Genomic DNA, 26085 nt, shown 5'->3' with positions numbered 1-26085 from the left:
ATATCTTGCCAATTGAGGCTAGTCATTAGCAAGGGCAGGTACACGTTTAAAGGGTTAGGTGCTTGACTTAATGAATGAGTGGATGATTCTGTCCTCATTTAACACCTCTAGTTTACCAGCTAAGTCACTCACTATCTCAGATATAGATATCCTCATTCAGCCTCTGACGAATCAGATTCTTCGATACACACACAATGAAATTGTAACTTAAACGAGTCTTCTTTTAGGCAGAAATCTGGGCTGATTGTGTCAGAGCCAGTCACATAGACACAATCATATAATCACCAACAAGTTGCCCAACCCACTGCTTCCTGTGGGCCTCATGTGAAAGAAAGTCTTTCTTTTTGTGTGAAAACTTGTAAAGCATGCAAGTATTTTTGGAAACCTTCTCCGTGTGGATCTGTATGATGAAATGCAAGGTGTGTGTGTCTGGCAGGCCTGACACAGTGTGTGTGTGTGTAATGGGAACAGCTGGCTGAGGGAATGAGTACAGAGGGAGAGGTGATGGATGCGAGTGGAGCTCCTGTGACAGATGAGCTAACAGGTGTTCACCACAGCCCTCAGAGAGACGCTATTTATGAGCCGGAAAAGACAGCCAGACGCAAAAGCACACTCCGCCACCGGCCTCCTCAGTGCTCAAACACATCACGTACATTTGCACAACTTTACTCAACAATGAGCGACACGGCAGAACTGCCTTCAGACGGCACAGAGGTTTTAGTTTGCAAGAAGCAGCTTTGCTCAACAGTCAAGTTGAAGCCTTTTCATGGCTGTACATACACAAAGTCCTCATGCATCTTGCACTGCAAAAATTACCATAAAACATTTTTTATGGTGCACCTAATCTTGCACCTTACTTTTACTTTTCTCAGTTTGCAACTAAGCTACGACTAAATTTGGTGTTCTTCTCATGTTTATACTGACTCTGCTTCCACATATAATGCGCTCTCTTTTAAAAGTGAATGAGCTTAGCTTGTAGGAGGGCAGTGATTCAAGAGGAATCAACCTCTCTAATTTAAAACAAGTGCAAACAAGTAGGGGCTTGTGCAAACGTTACCAGCCTCAGCCTGCCAATTAGAGCTCAATTTTTGTTTCAGCCACATTCTGTTAAATGACTAGACTGCATGACACAACTTCGTTTTAGTAAAGTCACATTTTTATTGTTGAGATGTAGCAGTACAGATAAAAAACACTCTTGGAGATCCGAGTCTGATGTTTGGTTTTCTTGATAATGTCAGGCACTGTAACAAATGTGATTTGGTAACGTTTCAAGACTAGAATGTAAAACTGAATCAGTGTTTGGTGTCACGGTATTCATACAGTTTTATGATTTGACATTGTGTTTGTGGGTCAAAATGCCACAGAGCATCCCCCCCCCTATTGGCAGCAAAGAAGTCGAACGAAACATCGCAGAGGCACAGACATGTTGGCACTGTGAGTGGAGCGGTGATGCAGTTCTTCCCCCCAAATGTATGTACAGATGTTGGTACATTATCATGCTTCATCAAACCATAAACAGCATGAGATTTAAGTAATTACTGCCGAGGAAAATGGCCAGTTAGTCGGATATTTTTACCATGGAGTTGTGTCTGGAAATACTTAAACACAACGACAGCAAGTTCAGTTTAATTCTAATTTATTCTAACTTCCGTGAGGCTTCTAAAGATTTAAGATTTCAATTATTCCCGTGTTTGAAGATATTCTGTTTCCAAACACATAGGCCACAGAAATAAACACTGAATAGCATTTTTCAGTTGTTTACACTTCATTCTTTGTGAACACTTCTCGCTATGGTTCTTCTGCATTTTGGTGAAATCTTCAATTAAGCGTCGCCCCCGTTTATTTTTTATTACAGCGAGATGAAAAGAGGGGAGGATCCTACGCTTGGGCGAGGGCTTGTTTGAGGTCTCGGAGCAGCATGGAGGCCATGACGCTCTTTTCTGTGTTGATGGTGAGCAGCGCTCCCGAGGACTCGCTCAGTTCTAGAGACACCAAGACCAGAGCTCTGCTGCTGACTGTCTGCCCAGCAAACCTGCAGGAGAGGAGGAACACTTGGATCAGTTTCAAACAACCAAAGAAGAAACCAGGAACTGAAGTGCAAGGCTGAGAGTGGGACCTTAAAAGGCACATATGGGTCATACTATGAGCGACTGTTTAATTCTATACCACCGATAAATACAAATTTCTATAATTTTTATGATTACTGATCTTATTTGATGACTATCTTTGAACCTGTCCAGTGTAGAGCTGATAACAACCGATAAACCAGGCGAATGACATTGCCCCCTATAAGTAAACAAAGATATTAAGCCAATACTGCAATTTAAAATGCAGATTCAGCTGATCGCTGACCCCAGCGCTGACATTTTTGTCTGCTTGATTAGTTTGTGTTATTTAATACCCAATAACTTTAAAGTCTTTCAAACATTCATCACACCATCTGAACATTTGTCTGCAAAAAACTGAAACAGAAACATTAGCACAAATGTTTTTGTGATATCAGCTCATATATCTATTAATCTCTGCTGTACGCACAAAAAATAACAACTTTACTAAAATTTTACCCCTTCAGATCCACATAAACACTGATAAATGATAATTGCATTGTTTCCCCAAACTCATAAATCTTTGCAATGGAAGCTTCTCTAACATCTCACACCTTGTAATTACCCTAAATTAGGCAATGAGACAAAAGAGGAAAACGATGTGACAGGAAATACAGAGAGCAATGCAACAGACAGTTCATTAGGGAGGAGACACGCCCTGCAGTCAGTCAAACTCAATTTCTCCTGTTTTTATGGACTCCGAGTGTCTGTGAGTGTGTGGGAGCCCCGAGACCAGTATGGGGGACGCTCCGTCCAACCAACTCCCTGTGGGCAGTGAGGAGAATTCTCAGCCTCCCGTTTCCTTGGATACCATCCCCTGTAGACTGGGGGCATATCTGTGCACACATGGTCCCCATTGAGAGTGCTAACAAGAGGCAGACAGGGGCTATGACCCAGTGTGACCCTCTTTGAGGGTGCCGGGCTCCCTCTCCTGCCCCCCTTTGGCCCTCTGCATCTCTGAGCCTCACGTGGCTAACTCTCAGCCATCTGCCTCCATTTAGCACTACATCGCGCAACAAAGACCCCCCGTGGCAGCCCGCTTAGGCCTGACAAACAGCCCACAAAGAGCTCCACTTAGGCCTGACTAAAGCCTGTGAAGAGCCCCCACAGGATGGCCCGTGAACAGGCGCCGTCACAGAGGCTGCGTGGTGGGAGCGACTAGCACATCCACCAATTAGCGCGCACACGTTAAAGATGGGAAGGAGGGTGGGGGGCACATGCGTACACAATGAAGCCCAGTGTGTCTGTGGCGTGTCTCTGGGGATGCTGCTAAATTACCATAAACAGAGAAGAGGGAGTTTATCAGGGAGCTCTCAGGGAGGAGAGAGAGAGTCCTCCTCAGGCTTAATTAAAATATTAGCCACTTCAGCAGGAAACAGCAGCCATTCATGAAGAGGATGAATTTCTCTCTTGCAAAAGTACCAACCTCTTTTGCCCCGCTCTTATTTCTTTAAATAATTCCGGGCATGTGTATTCATCTAGGTTTCCAGCTGTGTGCAGGATGTGTCTTCAGCTGCACTGCATTCCAATCAAAACAACAAAATCCTACTTGTGCTAAGGAAATGTTTTCTTCTTTTTTCACCGCAGAATCACGAACAAATCTAAACATAAACGCTTGTCCCTTGCCCTGTTCCCTAACCCTCCCTCCCCCCACTGTCAAACAGCCTAAGGTGTCTATGTGGTCCCTGTGGCTTTGCTAATAGATTTAGGATATAAATCTTTTATTTACTCAGACAGTTAACACTACCCCGAGGCTGCTTTTATTTCGTCTCAGGAGACGCTGCCATGGGCTTTTGTTCACGTGTGGTAATAAGAGCGACTGAAAGAAACATGATTGGGTTTGATTTCTGAGCGTATTTGCTTTGAATACTCTCCCTTTGCCGTCTGTAGCTGTGTGCAGGTGCAAAAAACAAAACAAAACAAACAACAAAAAAAACACCATAAACATCAGACAATCTCTGCGCGTTTTTAAGGACTAAAAGGGGGAAAGATTAAGGTCAAGCGCGCCTTAAATGGGTCATTGGTATTCTCCTGCACTCTTCACATATCGGGCTAAACACTGGATTAATTGCAGTGTATGGAAAGAAAAGCAAAGCATAACCCCTGGACTTAGAGCAGGTGGATTGGCATCGATCGGCAGGGCTGCGGCTAAGCATCACTCTCCAATTATCTGTGATTCTCCTCAGTGCAGAGAGCCTGTGTGTGCCATCTGCCTCCCCTCCACCCCGTCACTGGAAACACAACGTCGGCTTCACCTTTACATTCAGCCTCACGCGGAGAAGACAGCGAAGGCCCAGAGGATACGGCTCGGCACGCAAGAATGGATTAAGTACACACTCCTCACCCGCATCTCAACTAAACATGCAACCATGTTTGATTAAAGAAAAAACAAAAAACCCCAAAAACCATCATGTATGTTTTCACCAAAATCAGAAAGGCTGAAGCTGACTGTGTGAAGACTACAGCTGGATGCTAGAGCCATGCTGGTTCTTGGCCAGGTGGACAAGTGTCCTTCAACTGAGTGGTCAGTGAGGCCAGACCAGAGCTGAACACAAGCGAGCAGACTCAACCGCAGCCAGGCAGATGGCCAAAGCTATTAGCCCCGGTTAGAACCAGGAACCCTCCGCGCATCTCCAGAGCTAAGCCATACAGACAAACTGCAGCACTGCACTCAAAGGGCAGAGGGACAGACAGACAGCAGAGGACAAACACGGACCAGAACAAGAAGATAAAAGATAAAATAAACCTGCCACAGAGGACATTTGTGTAATTAGTCCGGTTTTAAACAGACACAACTTCAGTGAAAAAGAGGAAAATCCAGTGTTTAGACAAAAAAAAAAGATAATATCAAATTGTAAAGTAAAGAGAATAAACAGCTTATAAATCAAGCGCCTGAGTTTTTTATTTATTTATTTATTTATCGCCTTTCAAAATTAGCCTCTAACAGGAGGGATTGGCAATGCATGCAAAATTCGATCAAATTTGCTTTCAAACGGACTGAAAAATGGAGCACATTTATTCTATTCCGCCTGTTTAGACATAAACAAGAACAGCGTTTTCTACATTTGCTTTCCTGCTTGATTTATTGCCATCCTCCTTTCCAGCAATCAATTTTTGTGTTTCAGTGGCATCCCCACCCCTCCACCTCCGCTCAGCCTTCATGCCTGTTTGGGAAAAGCAGTGCTGCACCCTGCTGATAAACAAGGGGAATGCAGGGATGTAGATGGGAGGCGGGGGGGTTGGGAGGAGTCAGGCTGTTACTTTGTTAAAAAGCACCTGTGCCGACTAGAGCGCTGTGATCTATAACACAAAGCCTCATGAGCAAGAAGTGTGTGTTGTGAACTGTATCATTCTTGGGCTTCATATTGAAATCCCATCCATTATTTCTACATTAAAGTCCAAGTCTCACTCTGCAAAGGGGAGATTCCTGTGTGATCTTACCAAGATTAGAGAGGCCTTTCTCCAGGGAGATCAGAGCAGAAAAACAGGGCCTAGATTGGAGGTCACCTCACATACCACATTTAATGCAGAGTGACCTCTACAATAAGCTCTCAGTGGGTGTATCCGATCTGATCGATCACTTGGCGTTGTGTGTGTGGGTTGGGGTGTTATTCAGGAGGGAAAAGTAACACACAAATACCACAAGTAAAATTATCACCAGTACTCAAACACGGTGCTAATATTATGCTAATCTTTTTTTTCACTGCAGATTCTGAAGTATAAAGATTTATTGCTTTACACTGCTTCATGCACTGATCTGTCACAACATTAAAACCACCGTCTAATGTTGGGTAAGTCACATCCACATGGTTTCCCAGCAGGACACTGGACTGTAACAAGACTGCAAATGCTTTTCACTTTACCAGGCTCCATGATATATTTAGGGGTGGGTTTTGATTATCGATTTATCGATTAAAATCGATTAATTAAAATCTGAATCTGAATCGATTTTTTTAATATAAATTTATTTTGCCTGAGATGCCAGAATCTCAGGTTAAAACTCACAAAATTTCAACAACCACCAAACAGCTGAAACAGTGAATGAGAGCAGGAACACTGATTCTGCACAAAGACGTAAACACAAAGCGCAGTGTTCTTTTACTTACTTCTGATAAGAAAGCCTCATTTCTGTTGTTCAATAGGCTACTGAACAAATTTAAACTTAAAAAAAAAAAATTATGCAAAATTGCAAAACGCTTAGCTGCGTCTCTAATAAAACCTCTGTAACTTTGCTCTGCTTCACTTCAGCAGCATCAGGTACTGTTCATGTGTTGATTAATGGTTTTCTTTTGTTTTTGATCTACTGCAGAATATTTTTATAAAATCCCAGGTGTTTTATCCTCAGCTACTTTGACACAAAGGCATCTGCTGTGATGTTCACACCTTTGATAAAGTCTCACAAGTGTCAGCTTTCTTTTTATAGATACAAAAATATGGAGATGTGCTGATGCATGATCTGAATTATAATATTTTTGACTGTCTGAGGCAAAATTTTCCCCGATTCAAATCGAATCTATTCTAGAAATCAGTGACGATACCCAGCCCTAGATATATTTGACTGTTTGGGGGATTCAGAAGAAATGCTGGTCTTCTGATGGGCGAGTTTCACTACTTTATACAAACTGTTTCAACAGATTAAATAGCTTAGGGTTCAGTATCTTGCCCAGAAATAGTTGGGGATCAAACTACAGACCTTCTCTTTAGCAGACAACCCGCTCTACCTCCGAAACCACAGGGTTGGGAAATGATGATTAAAAGCAGTCTGCTGACATTGTTAAAGAACGACACATCTGCAAACTTCAGACTGCTCATTGTCTGGCCGACCAAACAAAATATCTACATCTGAATAGCCAAAAGCAGCACTTTTGTGCTTTTCAAAACTATTTTCATAATTAACCTTATTACTGTATGTTAAGTCTGTATTGAAAAAAATCACTTTTGCAGCTCAGGAGCAGCTCAGGAGGTAAAGAGAAGTTCAGCAGTCCACTTCCTGAGCTCCTCCATCCTGTGTGATACTGAACCATAAACTGTCCCAACGCAGTGGGGTCAGCAGGTAGAGCAGGTCATCTGCTAATTGAAAGGTTGGTGGTTCAATTCCTGGCTGCTCCAGTCTGCATGAAAAAGTATCCTGAACCCTGAGCGTTCATTGGAAAGAGGCACGTTGTATAAAACCTTTAGAATGCTCAAGTAGAGTCGAAAAGCACTACAGAACCAGTCCATTTCTATATGTGTGTGTGTGTGTGTGTGATTAGACTAGACATGCACATTTAGCATTACTCTTGCCAAATCACTTTATAATTATTATATGTTTTCCATTTTATTAGGTTACCACATATAACCACCTCTTACAGATCACGCTGTCAAAGATGTCAGTTATGTTTGAGGAGACTGTCAGGGAGGAACACCACCTTCTCCATCAGACAGACCTCCATGGGAAGCAAGTGCGGAAGAGGTGGTCACCGTATGGACAGCAGCGGACCATGTGGAAGAGCGTCTTTATCACTAGAAGGGTACGGGGTAATGCTGGGATGCTGTCCTCTTCTTCAGCAGTCACAAATGCAGCAGGGAGATTGATAGCGTGGAGTCATTTGAGCTATCGGTTATTCTGAATGAAGTATGGGCTTATTGGATGCACGTCTTTCCCGCTGGCTAACATTGATTTCCACTCACTCTTTCAGCTCCCTGTACCCTTGTGCAAATGTGTCCCTCTTCTTCGCTTGTCCCTTATTTAGCCAGCTTCTCCGACATGTCTCCTCTATTGTGGCCTTAATCCATAAAGAAATTATCACAAGATCACTCAGAGATGAGCAGACAGAGACACGGGCCGGTATTAACAGACAGACACAGAGACCGCGAGGAGGTCGGAGCACGGTGCAGAGGGATGGAGTGAAAGACAAAGAGGAAGTGAAAGAGAGACAGCAGCGCAGAGGGAGAGACAGATGGGGGTGCAGAGATGAACTGAAAGAGAGACAGAGCAGGAAACAGAGGGAGAGAGGGAGGTGTAATTATCTATCAGGTGTTCGGGTGTGCGTGACAGAGGAGGAAGCTCATTAGCACACTCTGTGTACACCAATTACACAGCCAGGCTTCTCAGGGCATTCCCCTGGCATGTCTATGTGAGGCTGCTGGGGACAAACAGGCACTTCCACTCAGTGACACCCACATGCACGCTGCTTAACCAAACTCGGCCTAAAATGCACCGGGCGCCCGGGAACAACTCGCAGACAGTAGTGTAAGACTACTAAATGTCTGATATGAGTCCTTATCGTTGGTGTTAGCTGCACAAACATCTTTTTTTTGGTGAGGAAAGATTTGCTCGCAAGTGTTGGTTTGTTCTTTTAGAATGCAGCACTCCAGTCAAAATGTAATACTAATATTAGGGGGAAAAGGTTCATTATAATGTACTTTAACGTGATAACTCTTTTACTATTAGGTACACTTTACTCCTTTCACCATCTGCCTTGACATTCACAACATTCTTCAAAGATTCAACAAGCTGCAGGAAACACTCCTCTGAGATGTGGTGGAACAACAGAATGATAACATGGACCAAAATCTCAAAGGTGTTATTGGATTGAGACCTCTTGGCTCTGGAGCTATTTGAGTACACAAAGTATCCAGAAAGGGATGGAGACAGCAACAACACTTCCTTCTAAGGATCCCAAAGTGTCCGAAAAAAGTAGAATTATAAGACCACCAACATCAGCCTGATCTGATCAGACAGAATAAACCAACACCATCATGCTGTTTAGACCCAATTCTGAACCTGCCATCCAAGTAACGCAGCAGAAATCAAGACTCATCAGACTAGGCGATGTTTTTGCAATCTTCTATCCAATTTTGGTGAGCCAGTGCAAACTGTAGCTTGAGTTTCTTGTTTTTAGGTGACAGGAATGTCTTCTGATGCTGTGGCCCATCTTGCTTCAAGGCTTGATCTGTTGCACATTCAAAGATGCTGTTCTGCAAAACGTTGTTAACAAGTTTGGCACCTTTCTATAAGCTCAATCTCCTCTGACTTCTAGCACCAACAAGGCATTATCGCCCAGAGAACTGCTGCTCACTGGATGTAGCATTTCTCTAAACTCTAGAGCTGGTTGACATGGATAAATCTGACACCAACCACCATCCCACATTCAAAGTAACTTAAATCACCTCTTTCTCATTCTAATGCTCAGTTTGAAGTTCAGCAGAACATCCTGACTATGTCTACATGCCTAAATGAATTGAGTTGCTGCTGTGTGCCATGTGTAATCTCAAGGCTTCAAACTGATATTCCACAATCCAGTGGGTGTCGTCACGTGGTTCTTTTAATTTTTTATGTAACTAGTATTCTCCCTTGAAAATAAGACCTCAACAAGACTTAATTGATGAAATAAAATCACCCTGTATTTGAAGGAATAACCACAGTTTAAGTTAACTTTGGTAAAGGACAATTAACAGTGACCCTTAAGCCAAACGCTAAAGCCATCCGAGTCTGTACTGACTTGGCACACAAACGTTATTTCACGTCTTTTTGCTAAGCTAACCAACTGTTGGTGGTAGACAACCCAAAAAACACACATCTGAGAAAAAAAAAAATCATAGTGCTTATGTAAGAAAATCTCAAATCTATTTGCAGGTCCAATCTATAGCAAGAAAAAGAGCTTGATAATAATGGAGAGGTGAATGACAAGTGCGTCCCTTTACCTGCTGAAGTTGTTTTGACTGGAAGGCACTTCTCCTATGTTGGCTACAGACAGGACCTGCTTGTTGATGGCTTGCCTGGATGCATTAGCTGTTGCCATGGTGATGGTTGCAGATGTTTCATTCATGCCCTGGAGCTTACCTGAGAAGATCAAAATGTTTAGCCACCAATAAAAATATAGTTCGGCATTTTTAAATCAGTAAGTGCAAAATTACAAGTCCACAGTCAAGTAAAGAAAAAAAACCACAACCCTAACTGTGCAGTACTGTGGAATCAGGTTTCAAGATTAAAACCTCCCAATGAAATGATGCCTTCATCAATAAAGCAAAAACAGACTCCCTGGTTGGTTCATGAACACTCAGCAATGAGCAAGCAGTTTAAAAGAAAATCACTGGTTAGGTAAAAATAAAAGAGACAAATATATTAAAAACCTATTACCATAAGAATTAAACTCCACTCATTTGGTTTTAAGAATGATAAATCTGCTAGAGAGAAAATGGTCCTGAAAAGCAAGTTGTTCTTTTTAAATTCTTTTGTCTGCGTTTCAGAGGCACTCAAAGAAAAAAAAAAAAGCACATTGAATGAAACTTAATTAATGCAGGAGCAGCATTTAGGAGGCACTTAAGAGCACACCGATGGCTCAGATATGAGTACACTCTCCAGTCTCAATAGCGATAACAGCATGCACTTCTACAGGTGTTTGTATGTGCTGGAAATACTGTTAAGTGCCTCAAAAAAGCAAGCAGTGTTTTAATGACAAAGGTAAGGAAATGCTGATTAGTGAATGACTAAATTTAACATTTGCCTGTGTGTGTGTGTGTGTGTGTGTGTATTTTGTATCTATCTATCAATCACAATCAGAACAACAAAGTCACAATATTGCAAACTAACCAATCAAGTCATTCATATTTCTCATTTTCTGTGAAGCTTCATTACCGATGTGTCAAAAGCATCTTGCCATAGCGTGGTCTGACGGCAGTTGCAGCAGCAAAAATCTTCTAAATACAGCGAAAACCTACGGCTTCCTTCAGGTGGCTAAAATCTCTTTTGCTGTTCTGACCGTGTCTGCTCAGTTTCTGAGCCGTTCAGAGCTCCCGACTGCTTCGAGCAGTGCCTGATGCCAAATACTTTAACACCCTGACAGTACAACATCTGAAAAACTCAACTATCCTCAGTAGAGGAAAAACACTTTAAATGGTTTCATTTGAAGGTAACATACAAAGTGAAATTCGCTGATAAGCACAGCAAAATGTTAAATATGATCTATTAAATTTATTTGCTTCTCTCAAATTCATCAGCCAGTTTTGCTAAAGTGCTTGTGAGATTATAATAATTTCAGTACATATCATGACTTGCCATTCCATCTCAAAATATGGTGATTTGATTCAATTTGGTTCAATTTGTTTGCTTCTGTGTGTTAAACAGCTTGTTTCATTTCGGCTAACAGAATGGAAAAACAAAACACACTTTTACTTCGTTTGACAATAATCTTTGAGTCACACAGTAATTCACCTTGCTCCTTGCAGAAGTCTTGTTCTGTCATGGTGCTGGCCATTAACAACTCTCCTACAGCAGGCTGGATGGACACACTGAACTGGTCCTCCTTGGTGCTGAGGAAGGATAAACACGCACGTACCACAGTAGCAAATGATTTATTTACAGAGGAAAAAACAAAAACAGATTCTTACAAAGAAATAAGCAAAAATGCCCCCCCCCCCCCCCCCAAAAAAAACAAACAAACAAACAAACAAAAAACAAACAAACAAAAACACTTTACTGCTTTTTTGCTGCATAATTTAAGACATCTGTGCACTTTTGTGTATGTATACTCGGTTTGTGTATGAAATGTTTCTCTGATCATCTTGCAAACCATGCTGGGTGAATGGCATTTTGGGCCACATTGATCCCCCCGTCCGCCCAATCTCAAACTGATTTTCTGATAAGGTTATTGATCGGCTGCACAGCGGTGCCAATGGCATTCAGCAGGTTGATTGGGCTAGGGCTGATTACTGGAGGAATAATTGTTATTCCAGTGAACCAGGATCAATTGTGCCTGATGTCTCACCTGGGAGTGCTGGCACAGAGAAAGGTAGGAAAAGGAGAATTAACAAAGAACATGAAGAGAGGAAAAAGGAACATAAGAGAAAATGACATGTAAGGGTGCCGCGATGATGAACAGGAGCAGAAAAAAGGTGGTGAGGAAGATGTACAACTGAAGGTCTTTGGGGTGGGGGGGAAACCACACCTGACTGAATATGAGTGGATGTCAGGCTGTCTTACCACAACTGGAAGTTGGCTGCTTGTGTCGAGTCGCTGAAGTCAATACCCATGGATACTGTCACCGAGGCCCCTGGCTCCAACCGCTCTGAGAGTGGAAAAGAGGGGAGGGAAGACAAGAGGAGAAAAGGAATCAGTGAGTGACAAGGGCACAGTGTGCAGTGTGGGGAAGGTGGAGAGAAGGGAGGTGGGGGCAGCAGCAGAGTGGAACAGACAGGCATCCACACCACTTGTGTTTTCTACTTCACAAAGCAAGGCCACCGTGTGTGAGAAATCTATCCTTCAATCTCATTCCACACACCTCAGCCTCAGCTACAAAAAACAAAAAACATGAAGGACTAGCATATTTCCAAAACAACAGGCTTGTCAAAGGGAGAGAGACAGAAGTGAAGCAAAGCCAAAAATGCTGAAGAGTGAATCTGGACAGCTGAATGCTAGAGGTGATGGAGGAAGAGGAGGAGGAGTGGGAGGTTAACGATGAGAAGAACACAGAGAGACAGAAACATCCTGCACGTATCCCTACTCGGCCTGCGTTTCTCTCTCTGTGGAGCAGGCCCGTTTACTGTACAACTCTTTCCACAGATAGAAGAGGAGGAGGAAGTGGAAACCCAGTGAAAAACAGAGCCGTCATGGACGCCCTCCAATCCAGCCTTCTGTGTTGGGCTCTAAATCAAGTAAAGGATTTGCTTTGTCTTTAGGGTCTTTGAGTCTGTACACAAATAAATAAGCAATGTGCACTATTAGCTATTTATTTTATTTTAAGAAGAATATCGACTGGGTTGTGAACACTCAGCTAGGTGTAAGGACCTCTAAACAAATAGCAAAGGAACAGTTTATTCTTGTTTTAGTATTTAAATTTTTTATTCTAACACAGGGTAAAAATTGGAGATAATCTAACACGGACTGGGGAAGAAGATAATCTGCATTACACCTACACATGTAATGTACATATCCTCTAATCTAAATCTACAATAATTGTTTTGGCCATATAGAGATAAGCTACATGTAAAGTACTTGTTCCAAATGAGTTAACAGAAAAGTTGTTAATTGGTTTAGGAACATGTCGGTAAACAAATCAAGTAATCAAAGGGCAAGATTTTATATTAAATACAAACTGTGTCATGTATTTCTCCTCACCACACATTAAGGTTTGTCTGTATTTGTCCTCTGCAAATTATCCAAATAAAGTTCAACCGCCCACTCGCCGGGCTCAGTCGATCCAAATTAGAAACTGTTTGGCTGCTCGAGTTCCTTCAATGCCCAATCAATCTCCCTGAAACTGACAGTTTTAACATGCTCTGACGCACAGCAGTTCTCTTTGTTTGTGTGTGTGTGTGTGTGTGTGTGTGTGTGTGTGTGTGTCTACACAAATGGAATATACCAAGTGTAGTCATCATACAAGAGTGTGTAAGGGCAATAAGTGTGAGTGTATGTTTGTTTGTAATGATTAGAAAAGGATTAGCTGAAGTAACGTTGGCTGTTTTCAGGCTCAGGGAATGAGATGGTGTCATTTGCTGATGAGAGGTTGCAGTTTTTTTATTACATTCATTAATATCCATTTAACAAAAACAAACAACTGCACAAGATGATTGTGCACAATCAGGAATGACCTGATTGTGAGTGTACTGGTCAGATCAAGGAATTCTTTTAAGTCACTATCCAGACCAACGGTTAATCCACTGACTGAAAAACAAAGACCTCACCACCGCTGCCAGAACATCAAGGACTCAGTGACAGTAATACTGCCTCAAACATTTTTACTAATGCAGAATGACATCAAACGGCAAGAAAAAAAAAAAAACCATTTAAATGACTTTACACAACATCAAAAACATCTAAAGCTTAGAGTGTTGTTCTGGTTTAAAAGTCAGGTTTGTAGTGTGGTCATTGCTTGTCCTATAGGCAGACTCTAGGAGGCCTAAACTCAGACTGAAGTGGCTGCTGACTCAAACAAGCTCAAACAAGGTGTGAAGAAAGATTTATCAGGACTGAGCAAAAGAGAAGAGCAGAGAATCTGAGTAAACTTGCACTGCTCCCTGACAAGGTGTCAGGATATCTGCCAGATTAAAAGTACAAGGGATAGAATTATCTCCTTTCTTGTAATAAAAGCTAGCCCAGTGTATTATACGCTAAAGGAAGTAATAAAGGAAACAATGATAGTATTTTTGTTAGTATTTGCAGAATTCTAACAGCTCTTATTAGCGCTGCCACTCACACACTTTGGGTCACTGATCTTTTTTGCTTGTGAGAAAAAAAGCTTCTTCCAGTGAAACCCCTCGACACATGCATTGTAACTAAATTACTAAAAGTAGTAAAAGTTTTGCTTATAAGCAACTAAAAACAGCTTGCAGAAGCACAACAAAGCATGCTAAGTAAGAACACATCAGGAGACGATACATCATTAGCACAGATTTAAAACTGTAATCCTCAGTGTAGATTAGACAATGCTGAACATGTGCCATCCTGATTAAAAATAAGTAGTGTGCTTACTATTTACTGGGTTTGTGATGACCCACTGTGGAGTATTTACTGAAATCAAACTCACCAATGGTGTTAAAGCAGTGGATGTTCAGGCTTGCAGGGCTCCGGTCTCCTATATGGATCTCCTCCAGGGCGTGGTCTGAGCTGTTGTTCAGTATGACCTGTACTGCAACCATACTGGGCTGGTACAAACATGGCTGCCTGGGGAAATGGTACTTGGCCGACAGACCTTTTCCTGTCATATGGTGAAGCAGCTCATAGGTTTTCAAAGGGCCAAAAGATGAAGTGGTGACCTGGAAGGACACATAAAACAGGGATATATACCACTGGTTCTAAATGTGGGGTTTTTGGAGTCATTTTGAGGAATCAACAATGCTGACAAAAAAAAAAAAAAAAAAATCATAAAAAACTGATCATTATAGAAACTGCAGTTTGGGCAGGAATGAACCAAAGCCTGCTGATGATTAAAAAACAAAAACAAACACCGAACAAAACCGCAAATGCAGCACATTACCCAACAGTGTAAAGCTTCCTGAATCAACACAAAACCAGAGACTGCTTTGTACATTACAGCGCAAATGCATCAACACAAAAAGTCAAATTAATACAAGAATCCTCGGTTTGCCCATCACCTATATTCACGCAATTTATTTCATCCAATCAGCGGCCAAAAGGCTGCATTTTTAGCGATGTGGGACGAAGTGTTGGCTGCCCGCTCTCCTACCCCAAAGCTCTCTTTATTAACTCTGTAGGATAAAGAGGAGCGCATTTAAGAAATGCCCTCCAATCAGCCCACTTAGATGGAAATGGGCTGGATGCTCAGTCAACCCAGGCTGAATAAAAACAACCTCTAATGAAAAGAAACACAAGTGCCTGCATGGGCCAAAACTGCCATTCGCTGGCCTTTTAAAGGGGCTTTTACCTTTTCAGAGGCAGAAAACAGCATTAACTTAAAAAACATACAGACATGAAATGAGGGGGAAGAGTGTGGTTGAATTTCTTTTTTTTTTTAATGTAAAAATTAAACATCTCATTACTAGAATAAAAATTGTTAACAACCAGTGCGGCTGAGATTTTTATCTGATGCTCTCGAAAGAGAAGATAGGTCAGCCAGCAGTGGTACACTACACAGTGCAAAGTGGATTGGGGGGGGGGGGGGGGGGGGGGAATCCTCATGTGCACAAGACACACCTCTGCTGTAGGAGAAAAAAAACACTAAGTTTGAAAAAAAAATCTCCAAAGTATGACAGCTTTCAGTAGTTTAACAGTCAATAGAAGTCAAAGGCTCTTCTGTCTGGAATGACAGCACTAATTAGTTAAAAACATGAGACAGATATAGCCTTTTCACACTCTCTGAAACAATTAGCACCTGAATGCACTCACACACCAGCACAGAGCCTAAACAGATGCATGTCATTCTGGTGAAAATAATAATGAGTACAGAGGCTTAACAAAACAAAAAAAAAATCTATTTATCACCTGAAAGAGATAAAAAAAAAAAAAAAAACTCAAATAAGTCACAAGAGTAACAAAATGAATGGCAAAAGAAAAAAAAACAAAACAAGCAGTGGAAGAAAAACAGATCCTGTACATAAATGATTGAGCGAGGTGTTTCAACTAACCGAGTTAATTGAATATGACTAAGAATATAATGCGAGGAAACTGTGGAAACGGGCGGGCTTGATGCTATAGCTCAGCGTGTTGAGTAGTGTCAGCGTGCATTGTTTTATTAAAGTTGAACGCGCTGCCAGAGCGCTCTCAGTTGGGTGGGAAATGTAAAAGGCATCCTTCGCCTTGTCATGTGCTGCGTGAGGATGAAGAATCGCTTTGACATACGACGAGAGCTGCCGAGACGAGTCTGAATGTGCTCGCTTTCGAGGAAGCGATCAGATGAAATCAGACACTATCGCTGTACTCTTGGAGCAACGTGCTGAAAAGCAAAAAGTCTGACAGTTTGGATAAATTTGATGAAAAAACAAAGACACAAATGTAAATTAGACAGCATCATAGTCTTCTTTGCTTATTTCCTACTGCATACTCTCCATCTCGGGACTATTAGAGTAGCTTTATGAGACTGAAGGCTCAGAATAACTTTCTCAGTACCTCTCCCTTTAACATCCAGAGCTGTGTGCCTGAGATGACCGCATTAAGGATATCTCCTCTTAGTGACATCATACAAACCAAAGATTTAAAGAAAAAACAAAACAAAAAAACGTTTTGCTCACAGGGATTACTTATACACTGACCATCATATGAAACTTGTTCAATGTGGCCACTCATCACTTTAGTGTATATATGACAGAAAATTCTATATGTTTCAACAAATACTATATAAACAAAATTTAACAGCTTTATTCAGCTAACGAGTACGACAGATTGAGCCTAAAATCTGATGTACGCAGTGGCTTGACCCTGGATTAACATTAACCCATGGGACATACGTTTCTTTTCCCAGGCCTTAAAGGTTAACTAGTAGCTCTCATCTCTTTAAAGTAGGGGTGGGCAAATCCAGGCCTCTAGGGCTGGTTTCCTGCAGGTTTTAGATGTGTCCTTGATCCAACACAGCTAATTCAAATGGCTAAATGACCTCCTCAACGTGTCCTGAAGTTCACCAGCGGCTTGGTAAAAGACTAATCATGTGATTCAGGTGTGTTTACCCAGGGTGAGATCTAAAACCTGCAGGACACCAGCCCTTGAGGCCTGGAGTTGCCCACCCCTGCTTTAAAGGGACATCCACAGATTACTAGCAGCATGTCAACCACACCGAGACCATGACATTCTGCAACTTCAAATAAAGTCCAGGATGCCCAGAAAGAGAACCCAGTGCTTGTGGACTCAGGTTAACTCAGCTCTGCCTCAGATGCACGTAAATCCCTTCCAAGCTGATGTCGCCTTGGTACAAGAGGAGAAACCAAAGAGCAGTCTGAAGCCTGCGCTGTTGGCTGAGTCAGATAAATAGTAATACACTGAATTAATTCTTTTGCTTTTACAATCACCTCATTATAGACCTTTGCTGAGACTGCTGGCTTAGTTATGGTTCCTAGGATATTTAAAAGTAAAATAGGAGGCAGAGCCTTCATATTTCAGTGGACCAAGCTCCCAGTTTGGATTTAGGAAACAGACATCTTCTCTACTTTCAAGATTAGGTCTATGTACAGGCTTTTGTCCTACACTTAAAACCTTCCAGTCCTAACTTTAAGCTTTATCAAAAAGGATCAGGTAACCCTGACCCTTCCATTAGCTACACTGCAATAGGCATAGGCTGCTGGGGGCTTCCCATAATGCACTGTTTGTTCTTCACTTCTTTTCACTCTCTCTTTGTTTATATACCACTCTGCATTGAATCATTAGTTCAAACTAATGATTGCAGAAGCACAACAAAGCAACAAAGCATGCTAAGGAACATTTATCTGCTGCTAGTAGTAGGATTCAATAAATATTATATCAAGTATTATCTGTGGCTTATTTTCAATTATTTAAGTCTTCAATAGTAACAAAAGACTTTTGGCCATTTATGTGTTTTATTGCCACCAGTATCAACAAATTCATAACCACGAACACATAGAAAATAAACTCTTCTAACAACAACACCATCATCTCCCCTTGGCCTCGTGACATGCTCGCAGCGTCTCTTGTGCCCAGACCGCCGTCTCTAAAGGAGGTCAAACAAACATTTGTTGCTGCGCTGTAACGCTGCTCTGCCCCCACAAGCGCCCGTCACGCCACCGCCGGCCCGCAAATTTATTGGGCCACTTTTGGATGTGTCAGAGCAGTCGGTGTCGATAAAGCTCGTCGTAATGTTTGCCACCCCATCACAGCAGAGATTTACCTCCCTGACAGACACATCCTGTTTCAAGGTCTTATCTGTCGCCTCGCCCCAAGCAGGCGGCAGGAGGGACGGACAGCGATAGGACAGGGTTTCAAACTGCTTATTATCACCAATTTGACACAGCGGACAGTTAAAGCCTGACACAAGTGCCCACGCAAGCCGCTTCACCCTTCCATCCATTGTTGTCCTGTTGTGCGGTGCAAGCCCATAACACCTCAAGTGTAAATAAGAAGGGAAGAGGAATGTAACCTTGACTTCTCTGTCAGTCTGCCTTTTTTCCCTCCCCGCCTCTCTGAGCTTGGTTCTCAGTCTCCACCTTGGACAGGAAGGAGGGAGGTGACAATGAGCGAGGAAGTTGATTGAGAGGCTCTATTATGCATCAACTTAAAGGAAGCTCCCGTGATGGATGACACAGACACCAGTCACCTTCAGAACCCGGACGACACGTTCCCAGCATCCTCTCTGGCAAATGACCTGAAAATCCCGCTGACATATTCAAAAGGGCTAACCAGAGCCGGGCAGCCTTGTGCTGTGTGTATTAGAAGGCCAATTTCAGAGAAAGCAGGGTGAGGCGTACAGAGATGTATGGGCATATATTGAAAATCCATTTCTGTTTTTCAGACACCGGATTCCATTATGCTCTACAAGAGTTGTGAGGATTAAGGTGAGGGACATGTGTTTGACTTTAGGGCCTAATTGTTCCCTTCAGTCAGGAGATGACAATTAATTGAGGGCCGTCACAAGGACCTTGACTGCAAATTGAATTAAACAAATGTTACTACAGCCTCCTAAAACTACTTTAATGTAACAAGAAGTCTCTCTGGCGCATATAGACAGAGGTTAGTTCATTTATGCCAATTTGTCTGTAAATTAGGTATTCTAAAATGATTAATTTTGAAATTTTCCATTAAAGACTATTAGCAATAATAGAGGACTGTTATTCAGAAACAGAGGTGTCCTTCATCGAGTTTTGCAAGTGCTGTTAACAGCCTGTCAACACTTTCTTTGAATTAGCATCATAGTCAAAAGATCTTCAACTGCAACTGATTATTTTCTGCATTAACACGTAATAACTTGGACAATAATCGAATCAAAACACTAGAAATGAAGACTACGAAAGCAAGTGTTCAGATTTAATAGCTGCAGCCGTCAAATTTGAACCATTTGACTATTAAAATTGTGTGCCGAAACCTTTTTTGATGACTGATTCTAATCAGATAATCATTTCAGCTCTACTCAGAGCCAAATACAAAAATATGAATTTTAACTAGACACAACTTTCACAGACACTTAGATCAGGATTAAAGAATACTAACAGATGTATGCACGTGTTTATAAATCACAGATCATTCACTATTCACTATCAATGTGCAGCACTAAAAATACTAGTGGATGATAAGAGTATACATTTACTCTGGCATAAGAATAAGGAAGCAACTCGCATATACTTGGATATTTTCCCAACACTACACATTGTTATTCACAGGAAGAATTCGTGATTTGGTCACAAAGCTTTCATAATAAGAGCTTCTATTAAATGTTCAACACTTACTTTTAAGCACACAACGTGGTTGTATGTTGGTGCTTCACAAAGCTTTTGTATACTTACTGTCACCAGAAGGTCGTGTCAGAAAACGTCCAACCACCACAGATAGGTTAATAGATGCACCTAGCCGCTGTGACATCAGCTGGTTTCTGAGCATTTTTGCCATTTTGATGTTTTAAAACTGGATGTGACGACAAAAGCACAGGTCTGAGTGAAACTACACGTTCACTGGCTAACAAATGTCAATCACTAAGTGTTAGCCAATAAGCACGTGGATTCACTGTAAAACCCGCCCCTGCAAATTATTTCTGTTTTTTGCAACTAACATGGCTTCTCTCGTAGCTTAAGAAACCAAAGGGTCAAAGTTAACCACGTCCATCAGTTATGGTCTTAAGTTGGAACCACAGGTTGGTAACCATTAACAAGAATGCAAGCTTTTATACCGCTTATGGCAAGAATGGGCAATGTGGACTATACTTCTTTATCTAGTTGCTGCTCCTCTAACATAGCCACTGCTGCAGAGAAGACAGAGTGTACTAATGACACGGTTACTTTATTCACTTCTTCAAACAAACTTGTCAGCCATTCAAGCACTCAACTCACAAAGCACTGTTGACCCAAATATTGTCTGTGTTTTTTCTTTATTGGACACTACTGGGGGAACACAATTCTTGCATCCTTAGGTTTGTTATGTTAAAAGCAAAAAGCCATTAAAACTTGACATCATATCAAGTTACAGCACATCTGCCTTGCCTACTCTCATTTGCTTTATGTCTGTGTTTGTCACACTGTCCCACATGGTATTGTGGGTCACCCACAAATAGTAACCCACTACTACTTGTGCATGGCACCGTGATGTAGGGATTAACTGTGTTGCCTCACAGTAAGAAAGTTCCTGGTTCAAACCCCAGGTGGGGCTTTTCTTTGCCACTGTGGGTACTCCAGCTTTCTCCCAAAGTCCCACTGCCGTGCATACTAGGTTAATTGGTAATTCAGCTGTCTGTCTCACATCCATGGCTAAACAGCTTTAAGTATATGAAAAATGTGACTTGTAGTCTGAAGCAATTGCAAGTCCATTACAATTGATTTAGATGTTATGCTTTACTGTCATTTTAATTAATATTTTAACATCTGGTCAAGGGAAAGCAGTTGACAGTTAGCTATGTAGGTGTCAGTGGCACATTAATTTGAGAAACACAATAGGAAAAACGCACTGTAGTACAATTCAGAAAATACACTTATAATCACATATTTTATTAAAGTCCAATCATTTATGGAGGTCAAATCTTCACAAGCATTTTAATGCTATTGTAACCTTAACTTGAGGATCAGAAAACATGATGTATTGTGAGAAATAGACTCAAAGTAAAAGGCAGAAAAATAGCCTAGCAATTATGTTAATAACTGTAAAAATAAAGATTTAAGAGCTTACAGCAGTGGCCCGCATTAATTAAATGGCAAAGTGTTTTTGCTTTAGTTTAGGTGTCAACTGTTAATGAAAACACACATATGATCATTAGAGGTTTGAGAGAACACGGTCATAACCTTAATCACACCAGACCAATGCCGTCAAAAAAAACTTTATGAAAAAGATAAAATGCTTATATATAAAAATAGACATAGAAAAATAAATTGCGCCTGAGACAAACTTATTAATAATCAAGAAGTGGCTAAGGCAGTCGCCATTAAAATACAAACATTTCCCAAACTACCTGCTGGCTACACTGACAGGCTGCTTCCGTGTGGGCATTTATTCCTACTTAAGCCGCAATCTCCGCAGTTTGAGTGGCAGCAGGAGGTTTGGAGGGCAGGAGCTTCTATATTCGTGGCGCTCGAGGTCCTTTTGCTGATTCATAATTAGATGTGAACCCAGAGCGCCCACTACGGGGGAGGTCAGAAGGGTGAGGAGGGAGGCGAGGGAGGAGGAGGGGGCGAGCCGGCGTCCGCCTGATGGACACCAAATGAACAAATTATGATGGCCCCCTCTGGGTGTGATGGGGTCAAACGCCCTGCGCCCCACCGCTGACAGTTCAATTTCCCCCCAGCGCAGCCCCATTCGCTGACTGCTAATTATGAATGAAAAGTTATCAGCCTCAGCCACCCCGCCGCACACACGGACAGCGGTCGGAAGAGGTTTGGGGGTGAGGTGCGATGGTGGGGAGGATTTAAGAGGCATTTGTGAGAGATCCTAATGTCAAAATGTTATTAGAGAGAGCGGTAGCATGAAGAAGCTGAGGAGAGGAGGAGGAGACCGAGGAGGAGGTGGGTCAAAGACAGTGGCCAGGGTTAATCTAAATGCCTTTGATAACCATGCAGTAATTCTCTAAAAAGGCCCGAGCGCTCAGCTGAGACAGACTCGCTGCCTCTGTGGGCAGATTGCTGAGAAATAGAAATGACACTGGGGCCAACGTGTGTGTGTGTGGGTGTGGGAAAGAGCTGTTGTTGAAGAGCATGCATGGGGAGGGGCGTGCGTGAATAAAGGTGAGGTTATTTACCCTTGTCTATGAATCCCGTTGCCCATCATGTATTTATGCATAGAATTGACTCTAAATCAGATGTTGATGTGCAAAAAGTTCCCTGTTCTAATCTGCATTTCTATTCTCTATTACTCCCTGGCCTTCACCTGAGGAGAGATTGGCTAACAAGACTTGTGCTGCATAAATGCTGGCCTGAGAGCAGCTGTCAATCATACTGACTGACAGGCGAGCAGGACTGACGGGCAAACTTAGAATACAGACCAACGCACCACAGGGCTACGCACAGCAGCAGAGGCCATTCACATAAGCTGGGAGTGCGCACACAGACACACACAGTTAAATCTGGCTGTACAAAAAGTTAGAGACAGCCTAAAGTCACTTTTAAAGAGACCAAAGGAAGCTCATTTACACGCCTGTGATGACAACAAAAAGTCAGCGGAGTTTACAGAGCAAAAAGCAAAAAAAATAAAATGCAACATAAAAACATAGTAACCCACGTTCAGCCTTTCTTTATTATAGCAATCCACTTGCCAGTAGTTTAGGAAGAGTCGGGGTTCACGTTTATAGTCAACAAATTACATTTATACAGTTATTTTATGCCTCGATTACGGTCACTGTATTCATTGTGTTGCGTGCGAACTGTGGTGCTGTGGTGCCAGAGGGCCCACTGCAGTCTTCTCATGAACAATAGGTTTCACCACTCACATAAAAACCTCTGTATCAGCACTGTATGCAAGAAGAAGTCAAAACAGGAAGCACAGCAACTGTTTTTTGTTTTTTTGTTTTTCAAAGTCTTCACCAGACTGTCTCCTCTTTTTTCACTGTTGTTCTGCTCCTGTGTAACGTGAGAATCTCTGAGCTCCTGTCATTGAAATCGCAGTAAAGTGCGACAAAAATCATGCTCACGTCTTTGAGCTGGGACAAAAACTGTGAATGACAAGTTGAAATGACACTAAAGCACACTGAGCAGTTTTGACGTCACTTTTGGTGAGGGTGACAAAAGTGAGCAAAAAGCAATTGTTAGTTAGTAGAAGAGCTTCTAGTAATGGATTATAGTGGCAAAGAAGTAATGGGGGAAAACACCTAGACTAGAAATTTCAGGTAATTCAGCTTCAGCTTTTTTTGAAGTAGTAAATTACCCTTTGCATGTACAAAGAAGTTATACAGGGGGAAAAAAAGACTACCATGAACATGACTATAAAATAAACAGTTTTTGACTTGATTGCATTCCCATCTCTTCCCTCCTGATGCGTTTTCACCCTCTCACTTATACCTTCAATTCAGTCCATTCCACAGATACAGATCCTGCTGTCAGCACACATCTCCTCTGTTAATGTTTCTGAGATTTTATTTCTGCTTGAGAAAACCCCCCAAAAACAAGTGGAACTAGACACTGAAGTAATAAAATATAACAACAACTAAGCAGTTTAAGGAATTCATTACTGAAGAAAAAAAAAAACATTAATAGATTATCTGTTATTTATTTCACCAACTAATATCTTTGGGAAATGCAAGCTATGCCATGCTTACAAGGTTGAAATCAATAAATAGCTTTGTATTAGAACAATAATCATTACTCACAGCCCACAAACAACAAAACTACTCAATTAGATTCTAACCTTCTGATGTGACATTGTCAAAGAACAGAGTTTCCATACAGCTGTGACACAAAATAAGACACAGCAACAGCACAAAGAATAGTCTGGACATTTCCCTCCCAGGAGGGAGACAAGATACAAAATACACAGACATGCAGAGTCGCTCATATACTGAGGAGAGAAAGGAGCCGTCACACTGGGAAAGGTCAACCATCAAATATACACAACATGAGGACACAAGGGACACAACATCTGACAGAGAGAGATGGAAGGTGACACAGGAGGAGGAGAGAAATAAGGTAGAGAGAGAGAGAGCGCGAGAGAGAGAGACCGAGGGGATGGACTCAGAGACGAGAGAGAAATAGAGATCAAGGGTGTGGAAGTGCAAAAGACAGTGACGGTGAGAAAGACAGACTATAAGAGATACAGGAAACAGCGAGAGCTGTTGGACCATCCTGACTGGCTATAAATATAACAAGGCAGAAAAGGTCAATAGTTGGCGTCTGGAGCAGAAATGTTCCACAAGGGAGTGAGGCTCATTTCACCATCTCATATGCTGCTCTGCTGTACTGTCAGTGTCAGACAGAAAGGAACGACTGACTCTCAACGCACATTGATGGAGGAAATGTCAGCCTGTGTGCATCTAATACACGCATGCGCACACACACACACACACACACACACTAACCTGCACAGTGGAGGTGATGTTGGAGAGAGAAAGGCCTTCGAGGTCGGACAGCAGACTTTGAGAGAGCACAGAAGGCTTTGGTGCGTTGGTGGGTGCAGGAGAAACTAAAGAGCGCAAAGAAAACAACAACAACATAAAGATTATTAAAGCTACTACAGCAATGTCGCACACAGAGTTACTTTTAAAAATATAATTACAATATTAATAATAATAATACTTTATGACAAAAGAAAGCAACTGAAGGCTGTTTAACTTTTACTCCGGTGTTATTATTAAGTCACGTCACAACATGTCAGAACAAACTGACGTATAAAAATATTTCAGCATTGAATGTGAGCAGTCATACTGATATAAATGTCAACAGGGTCATGGGATCTTGTGTCAAAAAGTAATTTAGGAAAACCTGATTCAAACCCCAAAACATGAAGATTATCTGGATGCAGAGTTAGACACACAATCTGCAGGTTACAAGCCGGTTTTAAACTAAAGGCATTTTGCATTTGAAAGGCCATTGTTGGAGTTCGACGGGATTTAACATAAACTACTCCTCACACTGTGATTCTCCTGTTCCACACAGGCTGAACGGCACTTTTTAATATCACATAAAAACTGTGGTGTTTTACTTTGCATTGATTTTGGAAGCTGGAACTGTAAACACTCTGAATTTTTTTTTGCCACTGAAGAAATGAACAAGAAGTTTAGAGCTCTTTTCCATCATCATCCTACAAATCCCTGTAAGCATTCGTCTTTTATGCCTCCCTTGAGTTCCACAGATACTGAGTTATGTCCAAGACAGAAGTTAATGACATTTTTGCTTTCTATATTTGATAGTTTGCATCAGTCACAGATAAATGTGCAGCAAATGTGTGCACGGACTTGTGAGATGAGTGTCAGCAAAGGTTTTCTACAGGATGATTACCTACAAATTGTAAGCCGATACATGAACTGACATCTATATGGTTAAATACAGTCCCACACCATAGAGAGTATAAAAGATGGACCACATCTTGAAACCTCAATGCTTTGTTAGCTTTTGGAGCCAGAGATGATCTCATTTGGAGGAGAAGCGATTTATCAAATAACTCCAGGAAAATTGGTTAGCAAGCTGTCTCCATAAACTGTGCAGATGCATCAGACATATACACATATCAGCTAATTAGTGCAAAGTAATAGACCAATAAAACACTCGAATTTCATTCTACAGACCTGAAGCTAAAACTTCTTGGGCGGTCTTTACCTCACAGCAAGATACAATATTAGCAAGACAATCCATTAAGATGCTTCAAAGGCGCAAAATAGAGGGCTGCAGGTCAGTGACTCAGTAGGTGAGATGATAGCGACCAGCTGCAGCTGCCTGTGTCAGGACATCTGGACATAATCCTCCAGATGGACAAGTTATA

General features: G+C 41.8%; 1 protein-coding gene across 2 annotated transcripts in view; it reads right to left on the bottom strand.

Annotated features, from left to right (window-relative positions):
- Positions 1–1134: 1134 nt before the first annotated feature.
- ap3b1a (adaptor related protein complex 3 subunit beta 1a) overlaps positions 1135–26085 on the bottom strand; it is a 56465-nt gene continuing 31514 nt past the window's right edge. For both annotated transcript variants that reach the window (XM_087843894.1, XM_087843895.1), the window contains 6 exons: positions 24686–24789; positions 14612–14840; positions 12070–12154; positions 11302–11399; positions 9792–9930; positions 1135–2032 (listed from right to left, as the gene is read on the bottom strand). In XM_087843894.1, coding sequence (XP_087700020.1) covers positions 1879–2032; positions 9792–9930; positions 11302–11399; positions 12070–12154; positions 14612–14840; positions 24686–24789 — 809 coding nt within the window. In that variant the 3' untranslated portion in view covers positions 1135–1878. The remainder of the gene's footprint in view (positions 2033–9791; positions 9931–11301; positions 11400–12069; positions 12155–14611; positions 14841–24685; positions 24790–26085) is intronic.

Source organism: Neolamprologus brichardi, chromosome 7 (genome assembly GCF_056152115.1).
Source record: "Neolamprologus brichardi isolate AB-2024 chromosome 7, ASM5615211v1, whole genome shotgun sequence".
Lineage (NCBI taxonomy): Eukaryota > Metazoa > Chordata > Actinopteri > Cichliformes > Cichlidae > Neolamprologus > Neolamprologus brichardi.
The sequence above is the reverse complement of the archived record's forward strand: the minus strand, read 5'-3'. Positions and strand labels throughout refer to the sequence as shown.